Genomic DNA, 26,384 nt, shown 5'->3' with positions numbered 1-26,384 from the left:
GCAGCTATTGTGGCCACTGAGTGGATCATGGGATACTAAATAATGGTTTTAAACTAAAAAGGCTAGATTTAGCTTAGATATCAGGAGAAAATTCTTCACTCTGAGGGTGGTGAGGCACTGGCACAGGCTGCCCTGAGAAGCTGACCCTGACCCTGGCAGTGCTCAAGGCCAGGCTGGATGGGGCTTTGGGCAACCTGGGCTGGTGGGAGGTGTCCCTGCCCATGGCAGGGGGCTTGGAACTAGATGGTCTTTAAGGTCCCTTTCATCCCAAAACTATGAAATCCACTGTAGGTGAGTTACTTTTAGGGGAAGTGGCACTAGACAGGCACGGTAGCATCCAGGCCTTGGCACCCCATGCTGCAGCGTGTGCGCTCAGCTCCAGCCTGGTGACTGCGAGATCTTAGAGGAGGGGCACTCCTGGCTCCCTGGTGGGCTGTGGTCCATGCAGCCAGCTGAGAGGAGGCATGAGTGATGGCAGGGATCATAGGCAGCTGCAGGGCCTGGGTCTCCAGAAGTCACCAAGTGAACAAGTCAAGTTTATTAACTTCAGCTTTTGATTGCAAACTGTATCTGCAAAACTATCCAGCACTGTTCTATTTAAGGGAAAGCACAGACAGCACAAATGCACTAGATTAGGGTTTAAATGAGTGGCTGATTTCACCCCCAGTAAAAACAATATTTGTCAAGTTAAAACCTGACTTAAAAACATAAGTTGAATACATTTGCTTTTTGAAATATACTTATGTTCAGTTACATCTGGTATTATGGCAGAGCATGGTAGGGGCTAAACCTGCTCTCAGCTGCTATGCGATAGCTGTCTCAGTTAAACTGAAGGTAGTACTGGAACAGTGTGTTTACTGACAGAGTTTTAAACAATGTCAGATGACTGAAGCTGGGGGAAATCCTGCCTGGGAACTAGGTTTAGCTGAAGTTGTCAAAGTAGTTTTTGAATGGAGCAGCCTCTTCTTCAGGTGCATAAAAAATAGTTCCCCCCACAGCAGGCTGCCTTAACTAATCCAGTACAATAACAAATTATTTTCAAATTGAAAAACAAGTGGGAGTTGAGAAAGGAGGAAAATTTTTCTTTCAAGCCTCAAAAAGCTGATGAACAGAAATAATTGAATTCACAAAGGGATGATGTATTTTGTTTAATGAATCTGTTAATTGCAAGTTAAATTCCTTTACATAAACTGTTATCCATCTACCACCTCTGAGATTATTTTACAATAAACAGTGCTGTTTGTTGAAAAGCTCTATAATGAACACATGTAACTGTTTAAATTCAGAGATACAGATAGGTACAGAAGTAAAGATACCCATACATGTGTCTAAGTTAGCTAAAGAAGTGCCAAGTTCTTCCAGCTAATAAGGAAATTACTTAAATAACTGAAAGATAAAACTGCAGAGCATGATCAAAGCCAATGGCTCAAGTCAAGGTTTTCAGTTTGCTGACTGAAATTCAGCGTGACTTCATCCTCAGTAGCATAAGTGAAGCCATTTGGCATTGCAGCACTAATCAGGACCATGCAAAAATCTGAATCCATATCAGCAGTCACATAACCCTGAAGTTTCAGCCCATCCATAGACCATGGGAGCTTTGCAGACTTGATTTTACTTGTGTCTAGAAACCACGGATCAAATAGCCCCTCTGGCTGCCGTTGGAGCCTTGTTGCCACTGCACTGCTGCTGCATTTCATCTCACAGATTAAAAATGCATCAAAAGTGGTTATCTGGCCCAAAGTACAAGTCTGCTCGTGAGCTGGTCACCCTTTGGAGTCACAAGAGAGAATTAGGCACCCCTGGACAGTGATTCATCTCATCCTTAGGTGTCTAAAATGTTCCAGGTGAATGATTCCCTAAATCTGATGGTTTCCTTGCCTTGGCTGAAATGAGCAGGGTAAGTGACTTGGCTGCAGAGAAGGGGAAATGCAGGAGTTGGCTGCGACAGGTGATTCCCAAAGTCCTCTTTGAGCAAGCGATGCTCCTGTAAGACCAGGAGGTAGGCTGCTGTATTTTGTAAAGGCTTTTGCATTTCAGAACAGTGCTTGCTAGGAGGCAGCATTGCAAGCCCCAAGATCAGCATTCTGCCCCTGGGGGACCCAGGCACTGTGGCCAGTACAGTCGCATGGTGGTCTCAGCGTGATCCTGCTTTGCATCACAGGTAGCGCAGCCTGCTTGTAGCATTTCAAAGAGATAAATGATAACTGTCTGACTTCTGTCTGTGTTGTTAGAAAGTGCAATTTCCTGATGTTTATAAGTAGTAATTTTTTTAAACCAATTTTTCTGTTCTGTGGGTTTTTTGTGGATGTTTCCCACGAGGATCAAAATGACTGTTAGAAACTGACTTCTGTGCAGGTGGTCATCACATGTGGAAAGCAAACATAAAAGAGAATTGCAGAGAAATTCCACCCAAATTCCTTGTTCCCAGTGCTGAGAGACGCAAGAATTGTAAGAGGCACAAAATCTAAAAGTGGCTATGATAGACAAATTGGCACTTTCCCTTCAAGTTCAGATGACCGTATTGCAATTTGTTGTTGCACTCTGTTCTGAATATTTTTAATTTTTTAGAAGAGTAGACATATTAAATGCCAAGGCAGCAATAATTGCAGAAAAGTGCTGTGGCAAGACTACATCCCGCAAAATAATCCATGAAGGAATTTAAATATGGAAATTATTCTAGGAACTCTGTTATGCAAGTGTAGCTTCCATGTTTCCAGTGTCAGTATTTTTAAAAATAAATATGTATAATGTCTAGGACAGAAACTGACTCACATTCCACCAGCATTATCATTTTTTTTTGCATGTAATCCCACTCTTCTTAGCCATCTGCTTCTGTAAATGCAAGACATAGCAAACTCCTCCACATAACAATCTCTGCAGTGCTTCTTAAATGACGTACCTCTGAAATGCAGGTATGCAGCTGGGCTGAGGCTTTTCAGCTTCAAGACTCTAGTAGAGCTTTTCTGTATCTTCCCATTTATTTTATTATTTTATTTATTTATTTTTTTCTCTAAAAAGGACAGAGTGCAGGCATGGAAGGCAACAGTGCTACCTCTGAGGGTAAAATCAGGCTTCACGATGCTACTTGCTATCTGGTGTTTCCACCAAGCCTGATGAATAGATTCCTGCTATAACTAATTTTAACCAGCTAAAATTTGGGTTTGGAAAGAAATTTCTAAACCAAGGCAGACCAATCTAGACCTACCTGTGCCTCCTGGCCTCCTGCCTTGTGCTGGGGGTACTGGGAGCTGCCATTGAGCCAAGATCAGCATGAGGAAGAACTTGCCATCCTAAGAAGTACAGGTCCTTCGGTGCTCTGTACTCTCTGAGGAAGGAGAGCAATTTTTCAATTGACTTTGTTTGTTTAAAAAAAAAAAAAAAAAAAAAAAAAGGAGGACCTGGAGGGTCTTGTTCATGCATTTGCTCTTCCACAGGCATCCAGTGCATCCTGTAGTGCTGTGCAAGCAGCACTCAAAGTTTGGCACCTGGACCCTGTTGCCATTAGTATCTTTGCTTCCAAAGCACTCACTTTTCTTGGTCCAATCAGCACCATGGTCCTCTAACCAAGCAGGGCAGCCGTATACACTCTCATTTCAGGGTCCTGTGTGCCTTCAGGTCACCCTTGGGAGCTTGGTGTTAGTCTTCGTCATGGCTTATTTAGCCATGGCAGGGAGTTCCTTGCTGTTGTTCCTAAAATAAAATGACGATCTAGCTTTTAATTATTTGTTAGTATTTAAAAGCTTAGGGCTATTGTTGTTCTCTGTAGGTCTCTCTTATTTATTGTTTACAGAAAATAGCACAAAATCTGATCCAGGGTAACCTTTCCATTGATGTCCTGAAGCTATGGATCAGGATCTCAGGACCTGCTAGCATCGGTGCCTGTTAGGCAGAAGGATTTCTCTGTTAACTAACAGCCTGTCAGTTGTCCTGCTTTTTAAATTCTGATTACTTTACTAGTGGTCTGAGTTAAATCATGCCCCTTCTGTGACACAAATCATGTAAATACAGCATAGGTGCAGAATTCCATTTATTTGTAAGTGTTTCTTTTCCATTAAGAGCAGGGCTGGTCTGGCAGCCACTGCACACATGGTTTTTTCCTCAACCGCAGTGGGAGAGCTGTGGGAGAAGTAGCTACACCATCTGCCTCCCATCCAGGGTGATGATCATACTATTGACTTTACTGGTGCCTTTCTGACTGCCCAGGACTGAAGAGCGTTGCCAATGGGATGATATGAAATAAAAACTTTGTGGTCAGATCCTCCCTCACTTGTTGTAACTTAAATATCTGTGTGTTCAGGATTTGGCTTGTTTTTTTGCTCTGAGATGTCTTCTCATGCTTAGACTTCAGCCCACCCTTTAAAAATAAGCAAGCACAGCATGGGAGTAAAGTTGTCTTTGTGTTTGCACATTTACTTCCCTCCAGCTGTTCCTCACTGCCTGGTTTCTGTCTCTTTTTGGAGCAGGTTCTGATCTCCCTCATACTGTGCCATCTCCTCACAGTGCAGGAGAGGGGACTTCTGGGTGGAAAAAGGAAGGTGGTCCTGTAGTGGTACATAATTTGGAACTGGAAATATTGGAGTGGTACCTAATTTGGAGTTGCTTTTTTTTTTTTTTTTTTCCCCCCCCCCCTTAGGAAATGGCTCTTGGAGGAGAGGAGACAAACATGACCTTGAAGCAAAGAAGGCATACTCATACCTTCAAACCATCACTCTGTTGAGGACCGTGAAGCCTGAGTTTGAGAAATTTTCCCTGGAGGTGAAAAGTTCTGTTCAGAAGCAAGGTCTGCATGAGGATGATTATGTAAGTACTTAACAACAGGCTTCAGGTATTACCACGTTTTTAAAAATAACTCTCCTAATTAAAGCAAAAGGAGCAGTGAGCCCTTCAGGACAGCAACACCTGGGTTCAGTTGTAAAAATCCACTGTTGCCTATGCAATCTATTTTTTTCCTTTTTTTGGTGCTTGGGTAAAGCAGATAGTAGCTACAGTAGATATGTTTAGGTCTGTGCACCGTCATCCATGGCCACTTGTCCTGTGTTTATCCCAAGTACTTCCCTGACAGTCAGCCCTTCCCTATGATAGGGAGTAAGCCTTCCAAATATGCTAAGAAAGAGAAGGTGCTTGAAGAGAGTTTGGTCCATTTTAGCCATAGGAAAAGAAAGCTGTAATACAAATAGTTCCATAGGAATAATGTCTGTCGGGGGAAAAACTTTAATCTCTAGCAGGCAAGAGCGTGAGGCAAAACTTTCCTTTTTCATACATGCCCACAAAGAGAGGAATAATGAACCAATGAAGACAGGAGAAATTTTGGCTTCATAGACTAAGGCAGTATATTATGTTGTTTTTCAAGCAAATTCAAGTGTTTCAGTGAAGTAGACCATGAAATACGTTGCTCCAGCAAGACTAAATTGGCTTGAAAGACATCACCTTAGCTGAAAGGAAAAAAAAAGTGAGAGATCTGGAGCACCTCCTTTAATTACCTATAGAAAGATTTGGGGAAATTTATGCCCTAAACTCAAGAAAGCAACCCAAATCCCTCATTTGATTGCACCCACTACCTACCTCAGGCTGAGGCACCTACCTCAGCTCTTTAAGCTTAGTCTTCACCACTTGGAGTTACCATCTTCTAGTTCAAAGCAAAAGTGTGGCTATATTTTATTTAAATATTCTAATTAGAGTGTAATGCTGAGTCATGTTGATGGCTTGTATTTTTACTGTGGATCTTCCAGAGTGTAGGAAAATAGTCTTGTTGACATTCTTTGCCTTGAGTTAAAAGAGAAACTCCAACTGGCACGTTCAAGGTGCTGCTCTCTGAAGAACCTGCTAAATGAATTTTGAACAAGGCGTGGGACTAATTTGTGTTGTTCTTCCTTTTCCCTCTATGTGCCCTTTTGCAGATGTCACTTAACGAGGCATACACCTTGAAAACCTGCTGCCTCTTCTTGGTTCTGACTGGGGAGAAGTGCAAATCTGAATAGTAGAGATCCAGTCACCCCTCCCAGAGTTTCAGTTTTAAGGTTTTGCAGGATTTTTAATCCAGGCAATGTGACATTTTCAAAGATGAGAAAAGTCTTTAACTGGAGAGCTCAGGATGTTTTTCTGCCCAGCTCATGGGTGACGGGCTGTGTTTAGGAAGACAGTTGGAGCAGGGAGTGAGGAAGCGTTGCTGTCCTGAAGGATGGGGACCCACTGCAAACCATACGTCAGATTAGCATAGGTGCTGAGATAAGGCCACTGGACAAATATAAACCCTGTTACGGTCAAGCAGAATTACATCCATGAGAAAATAAACCCCCCAGTGCCACTGGGGGCAGATTTTTCAGGCTGTGTTTTTCGTTTGTTTGGTTGGTTGTTTTTTTTTTTTTTGAGGATACTGCTTGAATATCTGTGTACTTGCTGCCAGAAGTCCTTTTTCCTCAGTCTACGGTTGCTTTTGCAATCAGATGACTGTGCTGGTGGTGCTTCTGGCTGTCCCAGGGCAGCTGCGGGGGAGCCTGGCTCCCCACTGCCTCATTCTCAGCCCTTTTCTGTATGGCTTTGTGGGCTGTCTGCCCACATTTCTTCTTCCCACCTGGAACCAGAGTGTTTTGCGTTGATCCAAGTACTCCAGTGCTCATAAATGTCAGCCTTTGCCAGGGCCAGGCAGTGGCATGGGGCTACTGCCACTGACTCTTCTACTTCTCTTCCTGCTCTTCCCATCCCACCTGGTGTTCTGAACACTTCCCAGCCCATTCTCACTGGGGCAGAGGGAGGTCTCATGATCTATCTATCTGCAATTTCTTCTTGTCTAAAATAGCAAATGTCTTGACTCGCCAGAAGCTCATGGTGGAGGCTGTTGGGATTTGGGGCTCCCATGTTGAAGCTTCAGATCTTGGCTATGAGGAAAAGAGGTTTGGTTTCAAGCACAGAATATCCTGGTATTACATGGACACTAAATGTGTATAGATCTCAGCAGATCCTCCCATACTTGTTTTTTTTTAAAACTTCATAACATAATGGGTAAATAAAACTCATTTAAGAGGGCTAGCCATGGGCTGGGTATACCGAAAACATTAGGTGTGCTATTTCATTAGCAGTATGTGAATTTTATCTGAGTTCAGATGCAAAAGCATTTATGATGAATTTTGCATTTCCCTGGTATGGTCGGTGAGAAGGAGATGATTCTTATTCCCTTAACTGATTGTCCTACTGCCATGCTGAGAGGACAAACATTTCAGTGAAGTCTTCAGGCTTAAGCAAAAAATAACTGATGGGGAGAAATAAAAAGCCAAACTGAGGACTAGTTCCTTCTTCTCTGAAAGATATGTGTGTCGTGGATACCTCGTTAACAGTACTTCTTCTGGCAGCATGGGAGGAAAGTGGCAATATTAGCCTCAAAGCATGCTGACCAGGGCTGTTTTCTCCAAGGGAAACTCGCTGGGGAGAGGTCATTCAGCTGAGTGGGCTGGGAAGTGACAGAGACAGATTTTCTCTGCTGGATTCTGCTCCTAAAAACAAAACCTATGGGGAAAGACAGTCTGTGGTACAGTCTATCTGAAGTCCTATCAGTGGGTGTTGAAATATAATCCTCATCCTTTTCTGCAAGCTGTATCCCAAGAGGACAAATTCAGACAAATCTGGATTTGAAGCATTTAGCATTTCTGCTTCTCTGTGTGGATTTTTGCAGTGTTATGGGAAAATGAGGCCCTGGATCTATGGCCTAAATTATCTCACAGTGACCCTAGCTCAAACAAGAGTAGTTAGCACTGCCATTTTGTCCTGGCCTCTTGCCAACATTAATCCTAAAGGCATTATTATCTACCAAAAAAGAATATCATAAAAATGGAAAATAACCAGATGACAGAAAGAAAGATAAGGGAGACAGAAAGGGCAAAGTCCTAAAACAGCAGCTGTCAAATTGCCGGACTGGAGAACACATGTGGCCCTTGGAGGACTATCAGGTCAAAGACTGCTGGTCATCCTCATCTCCAGCTGTGAAATCACACAGGAAGAAGTGGAAAAAAAAAGTCAGGAAATGTGTTCTGGACACATCTTTCCCATGTCAGAAATTGCTTTATTTTTTTGCAGGGATGTTACGATGTGACAACGGGGAAGGTAGAATAACTTGTACCTTGTGAATGAGCAGGAAAGTGTGGAGAAGGCAATTTCTCTGACTTGTCAAGAAATCTCCGTTGTGAAGTAAAAAGCTTCATTAAACCTTTTAGCTAAACAGCAGTGAAATTTAAGAGATGTAGAGAGTGTCTGAGCAAGCATCTTACTTGTATTTAAGTAGGCAGTAATTGCAGAGGATGGGACTAAAAATGTTGACTGTCTGCAACATCCCGTTGCATGATTTTTTCAACAAGCATCATGTTGTTCTGTAAAAAGCCTGACCATTTTATTTACTTCTTGGAGTCTGTCTTCTCAGATAAAATAGCTAAAGGTAATTTTTTAAATTTTTTTTCCAAAAATCCATTCAGATTTGGGGTTCTGGCATAGGGTCAAAAGGCTTTAATGTTGTTATACAAACTGTAACATTTGTTCACTTCTCTAATGTTAACATGTTGCCAAGATATTAACAGCAGCATATCTTGGTCTTTATAATGCAATTGAGACCCTTGGTTTAGTAGCAAAATATGGGACAAATTCCACATGCAGACCTATAACCTAGGTCAGGCAGCAATGGTAATTGCATGCTTTTACTCGACAGAAGAATTTGAAACTGTCTCTGAATTGGTGTGTGTGTAACTCCCAACAGATGCTCTAGTTAAAAATGTTTATGAATAAATAGCGTTTCAGTTAAAGTATATGCATAAGCCATTTTTATTAAATAATGCCGAACACTTAATGAATTGGTGGTAGGCTGCAGTTTGGAAGTTCTTAATGCACCTTCTGTTCTTGGCTCAGGTCTAGGATTCAATAAATGCTTTTTCTTATGTCTAATCTGGGATGATTTTACAGCCGGGGATATTTGCTCTTCTGAGGTTACAGGCCACCCATGGCTTGTTTTTTCTTCTCATTTAAAAACTGAAAGTGCAACTAATTAAATATTTCTGCTGTGTTACCTACATGACAGCATTGTTCACTAGGTAAATGCGTGGGTTTTATCCTAGCCACAGTCCTTTTTGCAACACTGAAAATAGGCTGCAGGAAAAGGGAACTGGAGCCCAGTTTGCCTGTAAAGTTATCTCAGTGAAAGAATGAGCACAGAGTCAGAACTATGCAGATTAATTAGATGAGTGAGATGCTACTACTTATTAGAAAGGGCAAGTCTGTTATTTTTAATGTTTTCAGCCCTCTGAAATGAGAAATGGTCAGCATCAGAGCAACTGTTCAAGCTCCAACAGCTCGCTACAAAAGCTACGTGGGAGGTAGCTGTGCTCATAAAGTTTTATCATCTTATCCATTACATCCGTGCCAGACTCTTCCCCGTGTGTATTCCTTACGTCAGCCTTTTAATTAGGATTGTACACCAGCTAAGATAAGGGCTGGGAGAAGCAAGCAATTCAGTCATAGCGCTGAGAGAGATGGTAAAAATGTAATGTATTCAACAGTGTATGTCCCACTTGTGTTTTTCAGGCATAGCCAGGCAAGATTAATGACAGGCAGGCTTTTGTGTCTCTTCTGACTACACCAGAATGGGGAGAGTTTGGGGGAGATTTTTTTAAACTCTGCCAGGGAATAATTTGTTCAAATGAATAGGTCTATTCAGCTGCTGGAGTGCTTTGCTAATTGTGTTCAAAAGAATAAAAGCAAACCACAAGCTGCTTTCAGCAGCCAGAAAAGAACGGGTTCACATGCCAGCTTATTAACAAGATGAATTCTATTAGTAAAACATATTTAGGATTTTTGAGACCAGCTCATCACCCCATGGAAATAATGAAATCTTTTCCAATTTCCAAAAGAGCAATGTTGATCTCTGGGCTGCTAATTTTTGTGAACATAGCAGTTGCATTTTTGGATGAAGTTAATGCTTTCTCAGTGATATGAAGGCAAGTGTCTACGACGTTGGGGTCTTAGGCAAAACTGCAGCATAATAGTATGTTATTTGCAGTTAACAGATGTCATAAAAGACAGGAAAAGAAAGAAATTACTCTTCTCTTCCAGTGGCTTTCTGTTTAGTTTTTTATTCTGTCTAAGCAGATTTTTGAAACTGCTTTAACTATCAACAAGATAATATAAAACCGTAGGTATATCTGAAAATAGTAACATCTGAACTCTTTGGGAATGTAAGAGTTTAGAATTGATCTTCATATATGATGTTGTATATTTTCCATAGCCCCATGTTTTCACTTTGGTTTCACAGACATTCACATTCCACTTTACTAAACAGACGCACAGACATTTATGGGCAAGGCATGCTTCCTTTGAACTACTTGCTAGAAATACACCTTATTTTCCAACATTAAAGTGTGAAAAATCTTTTCTTCTTTGAGGCCTCTGCATGCTACTGGCTTTTGGATCTTCGGCAATGCAAATATGTCCCATCGAGGTCTTTTTTTTTATTTAAATTCCTAAGAATTTTGTTAATGACATTAAATGATTCTCAGGTTTGGCTTTGTTTGAATGAAAGCAGAAGACTGTACATTTCATTTTGTGCAAAACTACACTTAAAAAGTGAAAGACCTCTGCTTTTCTTCTTTGCAGCTAGTACCTTCTTCTACCAGCCCCATTCTTTGAGTAGTTTGTGAAAATAACGTTCAGTTGAAAGCTTTCTTTTTAAATATAGAAAAAAAAACACTAGCATAAATGGAGCATAAGTGGAGGTTTGAGTGTTCCTGTCCCATGTCAGGCTGCTGTTGGTAGCAAGCAGCAGGACAGAATCAAGGTCCTGGATGCACAGCTGGATGCTGTTTTCTTATGGGAGCTACCTTCACTGCTAGCCTCAAGCTACAGTAAAATATACAGGGTTAAGATTTCAGTGCTTGGTATTCTTTAGGGACCTTAAGGAAAAGGAAATTCTTCAATGCCAGAGTTGTGCGTTCCTGGTTTAAGGGCTACGAGGGAGAAGAGATGCTGCCTCCCCAGAGGCAGATCCCACACTGAGGTCATTCAGGCAAGATTTCTTGTACTCATTCAAACTATTGATGTTGTGAAAGCTACCCCAAATGAAAGCAGGGGAGGTCTGACTTTGTGACATTCAGGTGACAGCCTTCCCAAAAGATTCATGTAGGTGGAAATCAGTAATACCACAAGCTTGTGAGCTCTTGCTACACTGGGAGACTCTTGGCTGAGTATGGGGAGCTTATAGAGCTGGAAGGCAGCACTACGACCCACTCTGCAGATCTGAGCATCTTTTCACCAGAGAGGAGGACGTGCCAGCCCCTGTGTGAGTGGAGTCACCCACTTGCAGGCAGGCAGTGGAACTCAGTTATGCTCTGCCTGTGTATAAAAGAAATTCAGCATATAGCTCTGCCAGCTCAGATTTTTTTTTTTTTTTTTTTTCCAGTGGATATTTAGCAGCTCCTCTCATGTGGAGGGGTTAATATAGAGTCAGCCTGTAAGGATGGGCTGTGTGAATAAAGGCAGCGGTGTTCCTGTGTGTAGAAGGAGCCATAGGAATCCACTGGAGGATACTCCCAGCCTTCCTCCTCTCTAGCAGATTTTTTTTTTTGTCAGGAAGAGAAGCCCAAGACAAAATCAAAAGATTTAGTCCATTCCAAGAAGAACTAATATATCAAGGCAGAATGAAAAGACAAGGACTGTCTATGTCCCAGAGCAGATGAATAAGAGGGGCATGAGAAAGGGGCGCAGGACAATGGGAGGAGGGTAGGTGAGGAGCTCTGGGTTGCCTTCACTCAGGCTTCGGGAACAAGGCGACATTCAGTAGGCGGGAGGACATTTACATTTGGTGGGACATGTTTTCACAATGCATCCAGTTAGCCCACCAGACTGCAGACCACAGGATACCTTTAGAAAGCCAAATCTAGCAGTATCTCAGGGATTGGGCAGTTAATAGGGAAACAAGAAGCTAAAAGAGAGTTCTAAGTCTTCTGGAAGGGCTATAAATCTTCAAATATTCAAACTGTAACTACCGTGCTGCTGGTGGTGGGTGGTAGGACATGTTCCAGGTGCGTAGCTGGAACATTACTGCCTGCTGACAGGTACACGTATGTGTCTTTGCAGACAGATGCTGTACCTCTATTTTGCTGTGTTAGTGGGTTCCCTGCAGATAGGCCGGTGAAGGGATGGTTAATCAGCCAACTGAACGCTTTTCATCAGATATCCAGTATCTGAAATAAAATAACAAAAACAAGTCATCTATTTTTAAAATATTTGGAATGGAAATGTGATTAATAGCTGCCTGAGGGTTTGCATTAGTTCCGTGCCATTAAGGTTTACAAGTCAGTATGCCCAGTTACCCTAGTATTAAACAAAAGGATCATTTGTCATGGCAACCTCAGCCTCAGGTGGGCTCTTCTGGCAAATGATTTACTTCTCACACAGGGGTACCCCAGGTACTGGCAAGTCACCCAGCTCCTGGCTTTCAGCTCCTGGGAACTCACACCCTGGGATGCCCTGCAGGCCGAACAGGGGAAGGGAGGAGATCAGGCTGCCTCAAAGGAAGGATTCAGTCATGAATTTCTCTCATGCTAGCACTGCAGTTGTAGCCCCAGAGCTTTTAGATGAAAGGGGCAGAGGATTTGAAAGGTCTGGCTGCCTGTGGGTTGGGCTCTTTTTTTTTTTTTTTTTTTGGGTAAAAACTTGACTGTGTCTGCGTGTAGCAGGGAGCTCACTGCTCGCTACCTGCCTGGGCAAGAGTAACGGAGTCATGTCCATCCATCCTCCTCCACATTCTCTGCTGGCAGGGGTAAGACGCTGTACTGGTGCTTATGAATCCTGTTCCTGTCTACCTAGTTTTTGTCCAGTACCGAATAAGGAGCTTAGATGCCTAATCCCAGCTCCAAGGGTACTTTTGAACTAAGCACTACTTTTGGCTGTGCCTAAATGGTCCCTGTTTATCCAGCCCTTAAGACTGTTTTTAAAGCAAATGCTATGCTGGATAGCCTTTGCTAACCTGCTGCAAAGCAGAAATGCTGTTGTCCTTCCATACCTCTATGAGCAAATGCTTGTGATGACCCTGTGATGCTTTTTATTCTGTCAAAAGTTTCACCAGCCTACCCTTACAGTACCTATTCACAAGCTAAAACATAGCACAGGTAAATTCAGTTTGAACATGTGAGTTTTCACAGCAGTGATTTAGTGATTTTTTGCCTTAGGTTTTGTATGAGAACTGATGTGGTCTTGGAAGTTTGTTGCATAGGAAATAAAATATTTCCATAATTTTTTTGTGGTTAGGTGATAAAGTTAGAAATCCAGAACCCAAAACAATTGCACAAAGATAAACAGTTAACAAAAAATGCCCTTCCTGTTTGTCCTAGCCCTGCATATATTTAAACCAGTTAGCTTATTTTAGCAAGTGGAACTGATTTTTTCGGATGAGTGACTCTGTCACCCTGAAAACTGAAATATGTTCTTACTTGAAAAACAAGCTCACTTGCTGACATTTAAAACTTTATATCTAATGAAAGTACCAGTGTGGTTTTTTGGTTACTAGATGTTCATCTGCAATTAAAATGTCCCAACTGTTGCATAAAATGCTAACTTAAAACGTAAGCATTCATTCCAGCTATAGAACAGGTTATCATCAGACTGCCAAAGGGGGCCTTAGTGTCTGTTTAAAACAAGCATGTTTTAATTTCTGTGTGTTCAGCTGAAAAGAATAACTTAATATCTCTCCTGTTTTGCCACTGTGACTAGAAGTATAACTTCTGAAAATAGTTTTGTAACTCATCACATGAATGACTAAGTAGTTTGTTAGAAGGCAGGAAATCCTAAAAATGTCAGATGTTTATTTTTAATTGACAGTGATACCTTTTATAGTAAAGGTCCCTTCAGTATTTAAGCAAAGGTAACACAATTCTTTGTGCTAGAGATCCTTCGTACTGGTTGTTTACGTAGAGAGTTATGAATATGGTGAAGTGTAGGAACACATTAATACATGCTCTCATTCTGCCTATTGCCTTGATTGGTGGCTTGGAGTCCTTCAAGCTAAATTAAATATGTGAATATTTTGTTTGTAAAGTACATAAATGAAAAATTCCCCCACATAATTATTTGTGGCAATTGCACTCCTTTGAGACCAGTATTGAAACACAAAACAGAAGCCAAAACACAGAGGATTAAAGTTCTTGGTTCCAACTTGCTGAAGAAATCAGTGAGCGTGTTTGATAGAGCCAGGAATAGAGCCTATACAGGCTTGCAGGGGGGAAATCTTGCTCCAGAGATGTTCCCCTTGCCTGGACCAGGGCAGTTCTCCCTCACTCCCCTGTGCTTTGGCCAGGCTGCTGGAGTCTGTGAGAAGTCAAATGTCAGACCATGGGGACTGGTCCAAAGTTGGTGCAAATCAGCAACTGTGAGAGCCCCTTTACATGAGCTGATTATGGGTAAGTCTCTAATCTGCCGAGGTGGAGACTCCCGTATCTGTGTTTAATGGAAGGAGCAGGTTTTGGTTATGTTTGGAAAGCTGCCTGTTGGCAGCCGGCACTAGGGGGTTTAGAGCTGTTTCCTAGCTAATCATACAAGAGGGTTGCAAGCAATAAATAAGCAAACAACAGGCAGCTCTCACAAGCAGCGTGGTGGTGGGGCTCCAACATGCACTTGCTCATTGGCTGTGCTGCGTCGTGTCCAAGCCACTGTTTTACAGCGAGGCTCCCCTGCAGTCTAGAACTGAATAGGTCTCTCCTTCAGTTCATGGCTGAAACAAAAGAGCAGCTTGTGGCTGCCTTGGCTGGATGACAGTGAGTAAATCTACCAGTTTTTCAAGAATGGGGTATTAAAAAAATACAAGGAAGAGAGCATGAAGACTGGGGAGGAGGTACAAGACCAGCAGAGATGGTTTTGTGGTTTGTTTTCTTTCCCTAGCAAGAAAATAACCTTTGCTGACAAAATCCCTGAACTCCTTGGAATTAGCAGCTTTTTCAAGTAAATCGCAGACACTGGTTGTTAATTTATTTTTGTTTTCTTTTCATTAACTTCTTTTATTTCAGCAGATCTTGTTATTGAACAAAGGACCAGCTTCTGGTCTGCGTCTGGCTTTGAAGTGGGTGGGAGTTTGTCACTGTATTTGTTGCAGGCAGTATTTCATTCCTTTTGGAGTAGGTGTCCTCTTGTCTAGGTGGAACAAAGGTGATAATGGTTTAGCATGCCAAGGATGTGCATCAGCTCGGGTACCAGTTGGGTCAGCTGCATGGCTGAACAGTGCAGGCAGACAAATAAATGCAATTCCTGGTAAGCCCTATTGCAAAGGAACTCCTACAGCTGAGAGTCTGCAGTATACCCTGCTTGCTTCTCTCCTTTACACCACTGTTGCAGACAGCTGCCAGGCAGGAAAATCAGTGGCACAGTAAGCCAGCCCCAGCTAGTGATCTGGGTGGGGAGGAATTAGGCCCTAGGAGAGGTTTCTTCCCCTTTCTCCAGAGGATGAGAAAAGATGTAGTTGATGCAGGAATGAGCAGAAGCAGGGATCTTTCTCTGTATCTTGTCCCTCAGATGCTTGCAGGCTCTTTCCTGGTGGAGGTAGGCAGCAGATGTACTGTGACTACTGCTCATGTAATCACCTCCCTGTTTTTCCACCTATACACCTTCTCTCTTGACTTACACTTTAATCTCAAACTCCTGCAGTTTGCAGGGCCCACATCACGTGGTGTGCAGAGCCTCAGATGGAGGCTCACGTTTCCATCACCACTGCACTCAGTATCACCATTGTACCGGTAACTACCAGCGAGGAGATGGAGAAGAGCAGGCAGCCTTGTTGGAAAAAGCCTTCTTAAGGTTAAAAGGAAGAGATGTCTCTTTCAGCTGCAGTGCTAATAATTTGTCAAAGCTGTATTTTTAACCCTCAATTTTAAAACAGAGCATAAGCCTCACTTTGCAGAATTCTATAATAAAATCACATGCTCCTCTATATCACAAGCCTTGTATGGGTTTCCACATATACACTGTCTCCCTGTGAAATAGTCAATTGATGCTTCATTGAGAAATGCAACACCATTTGAATAAATCTCTCTAGAATATGCACAATGATTTATTATCATGTGATGTCTTCTTATATAAGGGAATGCTCAACCCTTTTTTCCAAGAAGTGATGTGGGATCCAGCCCCAGATAACAAATGAGGCTTGGGATGGTTATTTGTCATTTGGAAAACCAAGTCCCGGGATCTGGTCTAACGTGTTCTTGAGCAGGTGCCAGCTTATGTATTTATGTATTTTCACAGAGTTGGGATCAGTGAATACACTGGGAGGCTGTCCTTGGTTACATCTGCATTGCCCAGAATTGGGCGTAATGCCATATATTCTTTTCAGTTGTGAATTAAATATTGAGGAAATGGCCTTCTCTGAAGGAGGCATGTTATTTCTGTTATTTTTCTCTTTCCCTTCCTGTTTCTTTGAACCACTATGGTCCAGTTCCATTAGGGAACTGGTCTGGCTGCCCGTGAGAACAGGCTGCATTTTTAGGATGCAGCTATTTAAACATACGGCTTTAATTAACTATTTTACAGCTTTCTCCTCCCTTCCAGTTGCTGGGCTGGTTTCTCAGTGATACGGTCTCGGTGGGAACTGGTCAGGTCATGCATCTGTAGGTACCAAGACATGCTGTTTATGACAGCTGGCTCTGAGTGAATCCTGTGGATTTGTGTTTGTTATGTACTTAGGAGTCCTTGAAATCCCAATCCAGATGCATGGAAGTAGTGGTTATCCATAGACAAGATTTAGGAACTCTTTTAGTTTTTGCTTCACAGATGCAGAAATCACATCTGCCACACAATTATGGTATGATGGTAACATGCAGTATGCTATCTGGTGGCAGGATTACTGCAGCTGGAACTGGGCAGAGCATTACTGGTTTCAAATGCATTTGCCATATTTGCAGGTAGTGCTCAGATGTAAGGTTACTTTTCTGTCATCTTCAAATTCTCAGTCTACATCTCAGTTTCATCCAGAGTTTCCTGTTGAGTTTAATAAAACCAAAAAATTAACGGAAATGATTGCAACAATAATATTTTAACTTTTTTATTAAAAAAAAAAAAAAAAAAAAAAAAAAAGATCTTAAGACCACATCTATTGTATCTTCCTATCACCTACTGTATGGAGATCATGAGCACCTTATTCTGGGTTTGTGCAGCTCAGAGCAAGAGTATACCAGGAACTATACCTCAGGAACTGCTGAGGGCCTGCTGGGTGTCCCACGAACATAAAGGAGTGCTTGTAACAGTGACAACAGCAGCAGCATTGTATGAAAGGAAGCATATGACATCAAGAAGTGGTATAAAAGATAGAAGTCCGCGTTCCAAAATTACTTGAAAAGTTTGTTGCTGGATAGTGAGTCATTCAACAGATGAAACCAAAGATACGCATCCAGAAATGGATGTAAAAAAGTCGACCGTGTGAGGGATTCTTGGAAAAACTCATAAAGAAAGAACAGTGATTATAATTGCCTCGTTAAAGAAGGAATAAAAAGAGAAAACTGAGAGTTAAGTTACAGCTGCTTAGAAGACTACTGGGACATGTGAAAACAAAATGAGATGGTAGGAGAAAATCTACTGAAAATATAACGTGTTACTGTGCCACAGAAGTTCATAGTCCTTTGAAGCATATGAACCAACTTGGCATGAGATTGGTTTGAAATGCATCATGGGGTATAGATACTGGAAATATAGTTTCTTTATTTGAACTTTGTTGCCATATTTTTACTGTCATACTATATATAGTTCTGTAGCATAACACAGCAATGCTAAACCTCGTGATTGTTCACTTGTAGTATTCATAGTCCTGAGGTTGGATGAGCTTCAGGTGATTGTAGCACCAGACTTCCAAACCTGATTGGTAAAGGTGGATCTCCGTGGACTACCCTGAAAGAGAGCAAAATAGGAATTAACAGTTGGACTTGATGATCTTAGATGTCTTTTCCAACCTAAATGACTCTGTGATTCTATATTCTATTCTATCAGTGGACTTTGTATACGTTAGCTCGCCAGAGCTTTAGCACAAACTCTTAAATCCACATCAAGTATGTAAATTGGTGAAGTTTTTGCAAAAAGTCTGGATACACCTCATACAACCCCACCAGAGTCTTCACTGCTTCTGCCTGGGACTATGGTTTGACAACTTCAAAGTCCTTGCGGATGTACTGGGCAGTAGATTCAGGCACCCATTTGGGGGAACATCAGCTGTTTGCTTTTGCAGTAGAGAGAAAGTGATGATGATCCTCCTCACCTTGCACTGAAGTGGTATGAATTGCTGTAATTGCTGTGATTCAGAACTGGGCAGCTCCAGATGGAAGAGAATAACCTTACTTAACAGTCAGTGGGCAGGATATGGAAAATTATGGGTCCTGCATAGCTGTACCTTGGCTGTCTTCCACGTCGGTAGTATTTTGCATTGCTGTGTATGCTGTTAACACCTTGGTATATATGAAAAGTGTGGTCACACTATAGCTGCTTGGGGAACCATAACTTTGAAATGTGTAAAATTTATTCATGTGATTTCCATGGAGAGTTCCTTTTTCTGATGGGAGATGGTTAATTAGAGTAGAAACATAGGAAAATAAGAGGAAGTTATACTTATCTCATCCAGTTATGTAGTTCTCATATTGTACCTTGAATGGGGCGCAAAAGTAATTTGGAATATATCTTGACAGGGGGCTTCCACATGTTTATACTATAGCCTCCAAAGACACTCAGCAAACCTGTCAACCTCTTTACTGCCACTCATTGCTTAAGGACCCACAGTGGTGAGATGGCTCCGCTGTGCAGGAGAGGTCACAGCCAGCAACATGGTAACAGATGTGCAAATTATAATTGTGGCATTTGGAGCTCAGCTCTAATTAGAAAAACAGCATAAGCCAAAATGAAAAATACCACTGTAAAAAAAAAATCTTTTTATTGGAGCTCAACTAAGAGAATTGTTCATTACCTACAAGATTAGGTAGATCTTCATGATCTTTTATAATCAGAGTAGTTTTGTCTTGAGACCTGTCTAATATTGAACTGCACGCTATCAGTTACCATGGAGGCCTTCAAGCAACCTGTAAAGACATCATCACAATTACTCTGCTCCTTATTTGACACATTCATGGAATGTACATTACTTCTAGCCCTTTATAACCCTTTTGCTCATGGTTGTGTATTTCTTGCAGGGAAGAAGGAAGGTTTGGGTGTTTTTTTTTTTTTTTTTTTTGAGTTTTTTCGTTTGGTTGTTTTTTTTTTGTAAGTATTTGTTCTTGACACTTTGTCAGGGAGTGGAATGATATGACAAGGAGTCATGGTTTTAAACTAAAAAGGGTAGATTTAGATTAGAAACAAGGAAGAAATTCTTCACTCAGAGGGTGTTGAGGCACTGGCACAGGCTGCCCTGAGAAGCTGTGGCTTAAGTGCTTAAGGCCAGGCTGGATGGGGCTTTGGGCAACCTGGGCTGATGGGAGGTACCCCTGCCCATGGCAGGGGGATGGAATTAGGTGGTCTTTAAGGACTCTTCCAACCCCAACCACTCTATTATTCTGTTACTGTCCGATATTTTACAAATCAAATACATACAGGCCAAAAAGTATTAAAATAATGTTGAGGAAAATTCAGTGTCAGTCTGTTTCATCATTTCTGGTAGCCAAGATTTAGACTAAATGTAGAACGGAAGCTGTGTTTTTTAAAAAAAAGAAGAAGAAAATAAAAAAGTAAGAAAAAAAAAATAAAGAAAAGCCTTCTTACAAACACAACGTCAAAAATATTCAGTTATTGTCCAAAAAGGACAATCCTGGGACTACACAGCACTTGGGACACAATTCTAGTAAGTCAGGTGACAGATGACAATCTGGCACAGACTTTGCACTCTTTATTCAGAGTATCTATTGCAGGCAATCATAGTCAAAGGCAACAGGGCTGCAAAATGAACCTGAGTGAGCTCTGGACAAATGGAACAAAGAAACAAGTCCTTCTAAAGAGTCTGGAGCTGTTATTTGGCTTAATAAGATTCCTCCCATCTCAAATGTTGTATCCTTTCTAGGTTAGAACCCATTCTCTGTGCAGAACCATGACAGCTTCAAAATTACCAAACAAGATAATAGGCAACAAAACTTTATGCCCTTCATGGTATTCTGTATCTCCTTTCAAGAACTTGTGCTTGAAAATGTTACTGGAATAATGTGAAAAGTAGCCAGTGTACAACATGAAGCTTGGCTGGGGAGTTCTTTCCAGCTCTAATTAGTAACTTGCATTCTTTTAGGAAAATAAATGGCATAGATTACCAGCTTCACATTCCTCGACAACCTAAGATAAAATTATGGGGTTTTGTGCAGGAAGAACTGAGAGGTGGCACAGTCATCTTGTGATGATTTTCCAGTGTGATTTTTCCTCTCTAATGTCAGGGCTTTTGGCCAAGTGGTAAGGTAGGTGGCTGCAGTGATAACCTCCCAGACTGCCAAGTGAGTTTTGCCAGGGCTCATCTGGCAAGTCCACGGCCTCTACAAGAGGCTTTGTTTCCAGGCCAGTTGCATGGGTAAACTTCGGATCAAGCAAGTTAGCTGACAAAATGGATTTGAAGGTTTCTCTGTTACACTGAGAGGTCTTTGCCATGGATGGAGGAAGTGACAAATAGCTTTCCTTGCAACTGATGCCAGCCAGTCTGTAAATCAGCCAGCAGGGAGATAAAGCAACTAGAGAGACTCATTTCTCTCTGAAGAGAATGAGTGTCACATCAAGAAAGGACATGTTTGATCATCCACAGACTACTTGGACTCTAAGGCTGCCACATAAAGCAGTTGTTGAGCTTTGTGGTTTTTGTTTTTTAATCCTGAAAAATTAAACCCCTCAGTGGCAAAGCCTGTCCTTGTATGTACTCTGTCCATCAGCTCTTGATCTTCCACCAAAAGCCAGACTTACACCTTTTCTTTCATCCTTTCTCTTTAGGTCAAAATAACTGCAGCTGCCTTTTGGTCCTTGGCTGTCAGGCTGAGCTGAGCTGCTCTGTGCCTTCTGTCGTTTTTTTCCCCTGTACTTGTGGTACATTTTCTTAGTGAAACATAGTTTGGACTGATCTAAAAGTCCAATGTTAAATGTCGGAGAAATGTAAACTTTTATATTATCAGTAAATAATTCTGAAATTCACCTTACTGTTGGCAACTGGTTTAAGAGTGAAGGAATGTCTTGCATGTAATTACATTACCAGTTGGTTAGTTCAGCACAGCCAATCAGCTATGTAATACTTTTTATCTGTGGAGTGGTTATTTACTTAACTGTCTACGTGTTTTTATCTTTCAACCTTTTTTTAATGTCCAGCTAAAACTATGAGAGTTTGAGCAGCACTTTATTTACCAACATTTTTAATTCTTTAGGTACACTGTAATGTTGGAGAAGCTAAATAATGTTTCTGTCCAGGATAATATTTGCAAAAATGTGTTGTTCATTGGGAATGGCAATAAGAGACACCATAATGTTGTGTAATTTGTGTTTATGCCTTTGCTAGTTTTAGTAAATCAGGAACTTTTCCATTGTAGTAAAGCTGTGAGTGAATGGGAACGTAATTCTTCCAGCTCAAAATATAATTCATTCTGAATTATTGTTCACCAAGCCAGGATGCATTGACTGAGATGTGAGTTGCTGCTTACAGCACAAGCATACCTGCTCAAGCCATGTGTGTCTGCTAATAATAATTCATTTCTTCATAACTGAAGCACACCAGGCTCCTGTGTACAAACCTGAAATGTTCCTGCAGCACTCTGCTTTTAACTGTTGTTACTCACAGTGATGCAGACCAAAAGCTGCATAGTGCTTCTGTTGACTTCTGGGAGACAGAGCTGGTTTGCAGCACTGTCACTTCATATTAGGGTTAGAAAGCAACATTTCATTCAGTTCATGTCGCTTACTGAAAAAAAAAAAAAAAAAAAAAAAAAGAAAACCACAAAGGATAGGAAACTTCTGCTGTCAGTTCCAGAGAACACATTACTGTAGAGGGTAAGCAGTTTCCTGCTTTGCTCATTTGCTAGCAGAGAGATGCTCAGCTGAACAGGGGCCAGAAATGGAAGCAGTAATCATTAAACAAGCAAATCCAGTAGTTGTGCTCTCCAAAACAATCATGGCAGAACATGCTTCCCAATCCTGCAAAGTGCTAAGACCTCTGTGCACAGGGAGGGGGACATTCTCAGGGTTGTGGGATGAGGATGCTCAGCACCATACAGAATCTCACATGGTCAACTGCAGAATTTGTGCAGCTGGCCATGGAAACTGCGATCAGCACATTTCTCCCCTATCTGCAGAACTATTCAGACACAACACTGAAGTGTGATTTGAATGTTCAGAATAGCAGATAGTGGTTAGCTGTTCTCAAAAAATACATCAAAAGCTATCATTGTTCCCCTGCTTTTTTTTCGAGAGACATTCCTTCATGTACCCGCAATTGACATCATAATTCTTGAAACTGCTAGTTTAAGTTAATTTGGAGATTCTCTCCAGTTAATTCAATTGGGAAGATGTTTTTTCATGTGTCAATTACCATTGCTTTTTTTCTTCTTTTTTTTTTTTTAGGTGAACATGTTTGTGGAAGGATTCCATGATGCTATTCTTCTTTATGCTCTAGCTTTACAGGAAGTCTTGAAGTTTGGTTTCAGTAAGAAAGATGGGGAAAAAATTGTTCAGCAAACACGCAACAGAACATATGAAGGTAAGAGTTCATGTAGAATTCCAACCTTCAGAGACAAGAAAAAAAATCAAGTATTTCTTGTGTGTAGAGTAAGGACCAGTGCCTACTCCACTCTAATATAAGAGGAAAATATCCATATGAAACCATAAATATCTTTAGGACTGGCTCACGTACTTTGCTAGCCTGAATTTTTTCTGCATTGACCCTTGAGGTCCTACTCAGTTTAAAAAAACTCCTAACAATTTAATGACCCTCACTGATGTTGTAAATGGATACAACTAATTTTCTCAGGCTCCTTCTTTCTTTTTGAAGAAAAATTACAGCTGCTCACTTTACCTGTGTGCATCTGCTAACTCTGACATTGCCTCATTTTTTCCATTTTGACTTTTTTTTTTTTTTTTTACCTCCACCAAAGCCTGGGAATGGATCAAAGCAGGCTTGTACCAGGGTGCTGGGATTTTTTGTTTTTTCTTTTTCTTTCTTGACGGAGCTCTTTTGGTCATTGGAGGGATTTTCCCCCGGCCTCCTTTCAGGAGCTGTGCATGTTACCTCTGAGGCTGCAACACAGTGCCTTCCTATGCCTAACCCTGTAGCCTGTGATTCTGTTGCACAGCTGGCATGTGAATGTCACCCCATTGATACAAAGTGATGCAGGGGCTTTTGCCAGGTAGGGATTGCAATAGAAAAACCGAGGGTTGAGTGTGACATCAATGAATTATCTATCATTTCATATTGTATTCCCATCCTCCTTTTAAAATATTCTGGTCTTTTGGTGTGTAATTGGCAAGATTTCCTATGGAAATGTCTAAGAGAAGAAAACATTCGCCACTGGATATAGTGGAGGAAGGCAAGAAGGACATCAGCTCCAAAATTCTTTTCTGTTCTCAAATTGTGGCCTGAACAGAAGGGAGAATAGCCTCCAGTAGCTTAAGGCAACACAGGAATTGCTTTAAATTATGCTGGTTGCAGTCATCCCATAAAGAGCCCTGCATCAGTTGGAATTAGTGCTGAATGTGCCACTACCTCCCGTCTCAAAACACACTATTTTAATAGAGGGAATCTGGCATCTAGGGATTTGGCTCACAGTTTGGCTACCCAATGTATGAACAGATGCTCGAGCACAGCCTGTCTGTGTTTTCTTGCCTATTTCTCTGCTGCAGGAAGCCACCAGCTGATGTGCTCATGCAATTCTTTTATAGTACTATGTGCTTCATGCAGGTTCTGTGGTTGATTCTCACACCTGCCTTGTAAAACCAGACAGGAAGGAAAAAAGTTCTCTTCCCACACTTGTGAAAACCAGTTTGTTGTTGCTGAACCTGTCACAGCTGTTCTGAAGATACTCTTTCCAGCTGAGCTATGAGGGTGCAGTCAAAAAGGTCAAAATGCCATGTAAATTATAAACCATCTCCTACCTGCAGCAGTACTTTGCTAGACATAATTTGTAATGATAAACCTGATTTCAAAGAAGATCTTCAACTCGGCGGCTTGCAAGCCAGTCTTAGGAAAATGACATCCCTTTATTGTGCCAGTAGGCTGCTCTCTGAAGTGAATACAGCATGACAGGGTACAGTCCATCCATATGGATGTAGCGTGGCACTTCGGGACATGGCTTAGTAGTGGGCCTGGCAGTGTTAGGTTGATGGTTGGGCTTGGTGATCTTAAGGGTGTTTTCTAATCTAAATGATGCTCTAATTTTGTAGTTCCACCACTGTCTACTACACTGAAGATTTATAACTCACTTTTGCAGGCCTTGATGATCAGAACTCTAACTGCATTAATTATGTTAATTTAACTGCTGACATCTAAATATCTAATTGCCTGGGCAACTTATTCTACAGCCTGCTCTGAGTAGGTGACCCACCAGAAATCCAGTGGGATGGAGACGCTGTTTCCTGCAGCATTCACAGTCTGCCAGCCACAACTGCACAGGTGACATCATGTGCTTAGAAAAGGATAAGGCTGAGGTGATCTGAGGATTTCTTACTGCATGGGTTGTTGGAGACACCCTGATATGACTGCAGGGAACTTTTTGTTGAGAATATTTTTTTTTCCTTGGCATTTCCACTGAAAAAGTAGCCGAATTGTCTTTATATAAGTATCTAACAACAAGAGAGCCTGAATAAAATCTTTCCGCACTCATCTAAACACGGTTCTACACTAAAGCTGTTTCAGAATTTCCTAAAAATGTTTCTTGAGGAAGACCATTGCAGGGAATATCAAAAATTCAATCTCTGAAGCAGATGGAAAAGTAAAATATGAGTGTTTCCCATTAAAAATCCCATTGGAATTCTGAGTTTCAGCAAGTTCTAGGACCTACTTCTACTAATCCAGTTTTGGCTTCTTAGGCCAGGAAGGTGTCTGTTCCAATTAACGTCTCCTGTCAGATCAGAAGCCAAGTCTTATAGAAAAAGGTGTTGCAGCTCTCTATAGTGGCCTCTTTTGGTGATCCAGTAGCCAAGTTACACCCATTCTGTTATCCTTCTTTAATCAAATTTGCAATTGTTTTTTTTTCTTTTACTGTGTTGTTATACTGAAGAAATAGACACTTGACAGTAAATCTTTTGTTGAACAGTGTGTATTTAGAAAAGCACAACAGGCTGACACATTCCTTGAATCCCTAAATTGGAACAGAGAAAAGATAAATGGAGGTGTGTTAATCTGTTCCATATTTACTGTTGTTAGGTGTGTTGAGGGGAATTTTTACTCTGGCTGGGCACCTGACCTCTCCTTTTTGATTAATAGTCCCTGAGAACCTGATTCTCTACTGCTCTGTGCCTGGTTCATGTAATTTGTGTAGCATGGGTGAACATGAACATGAACAGAACAGCTGAGGTTGAAGGGCAGTCAACTCCCTGATCAAGCAGATCCACCTAGAGCAGGTTATTTAGGACTGTGTCCAGGTGTCTTTTGAAGATCTCTAAGGAGGGAGACTGCACAACCTGTCTGTGCAACCCGTGCCTGTGCTCCATCACCCAACAGCTTCGTCACCCCACACAACAAGAAGCTGGAGCTGTGCTCTTCGTAGGCAAGGTCATACACTGAAACAAGATGGTCAGACTGAATATCAGGAACTATTTTTCTTCCATGAAATGAATCTCTCTAAATAACCCACATTAAATGTGTATGTGTTCTTGCATGATGGTTTTTCACTGTGAAAATTTTTCACTGTGACAGTTAAACACTGGAACAGGCTGTCCCAGACCGGTTGTGCAGTCTCCATCCTTGTAGGTTCCCAAAACCAGGCAGAGCCCTGAGCAGCCCGTTCACCTGACCCTGCTGTGAGCAGGAGGCTGGACTAGAGACCTCCTGAAGTCCATTCAGACCGGAGTTATCCTATGAGTCTGTGATTCCAAATTTCCTAAAAGTTTCCTAGAATACAAACAGTTGAAGGCAGAGGTGCTGTTTTAAGACGTGCAAAATACATAACAGATGTTTAATTTGTTCCTCATTATCAAAAACAAATACTGAAATCACCAGGAATCAGACATGATTTCACATACAGAATTTTGAATGTGATTTCATCCTTTGAAGGGCTGCTAGGGATGATGCCATGGTCTATCAGTTAGGGTAGTTTTAGGAGTCTGAATCTTCTCAAAGTCAGTGGAGCAAGATTGGCAGCTGGCCTAAGGGAATATCAAATCTTTCCCTCAAACTTGTAAAGGAAGGAAGTGAGCTGGTGGTCTATAACTATAAAACACAAACATATCGGGCCGTT

At 41.5% G+C, this 26,384-nt stretch overlaps 1 protein-coding gene and 1 long non-coding RNA gene across 3 annotated transcripts in view; both read left to right on the top strand.

Moving 5' to 3' along the window:
- The window catches only part of LOC118156567, a 754,908-nt gene that overhangs the window by 632,155 nt on the left and 96,369 nt on the right, over window positions 1-26,384 (top strand). The window lies entirely within an intron of this gene.
- NPR3 (natriuretic peptide receptor 3) overlaps window positions 1-26,384 on the top strand; it is a 46,671-nt gene that overhangs the window by 6,499 nt on the left and 13,788 nt on the right. For both annotated transcript variants that reach the window (XM_035310716.1, XM_035310715.1), the window contains exons 3-4: window positions 4,634-4,800; window positions 22,555-22,690. In XM_035310716.1, the coding sequence (XP_035166607.1) occupies window positions 4,634-4,800; window positions 22,555-22,690 (303 nt within the window). The remainder of the gene's footprint in view (window positions 1-4,633; window positions 4,801-22,554; window positions 22,691-26,384) is intronic.

The sequence above is a fragment of the Oxyura jamaicensis genome, chromosome Z, assembly GCF_011077185.1.
Source record: "Oxyura jamaicensis isolate SHBP4307 breed ruddy duck chromosome Z, BPBGC_Ojam_1.0, whole genome shotgun sequence".
In the NCBI taxonomy this organism is placed as follows: domain Eukaryota; kingdom Metazoa; phylum Chordata; class Aves; order Anseriformes; family Anatidae; genus Oxyura; species Oxyura jamaicensis.
This window is presented reverse-complemented; position numbering and strand designations above follow the sequence as displayed.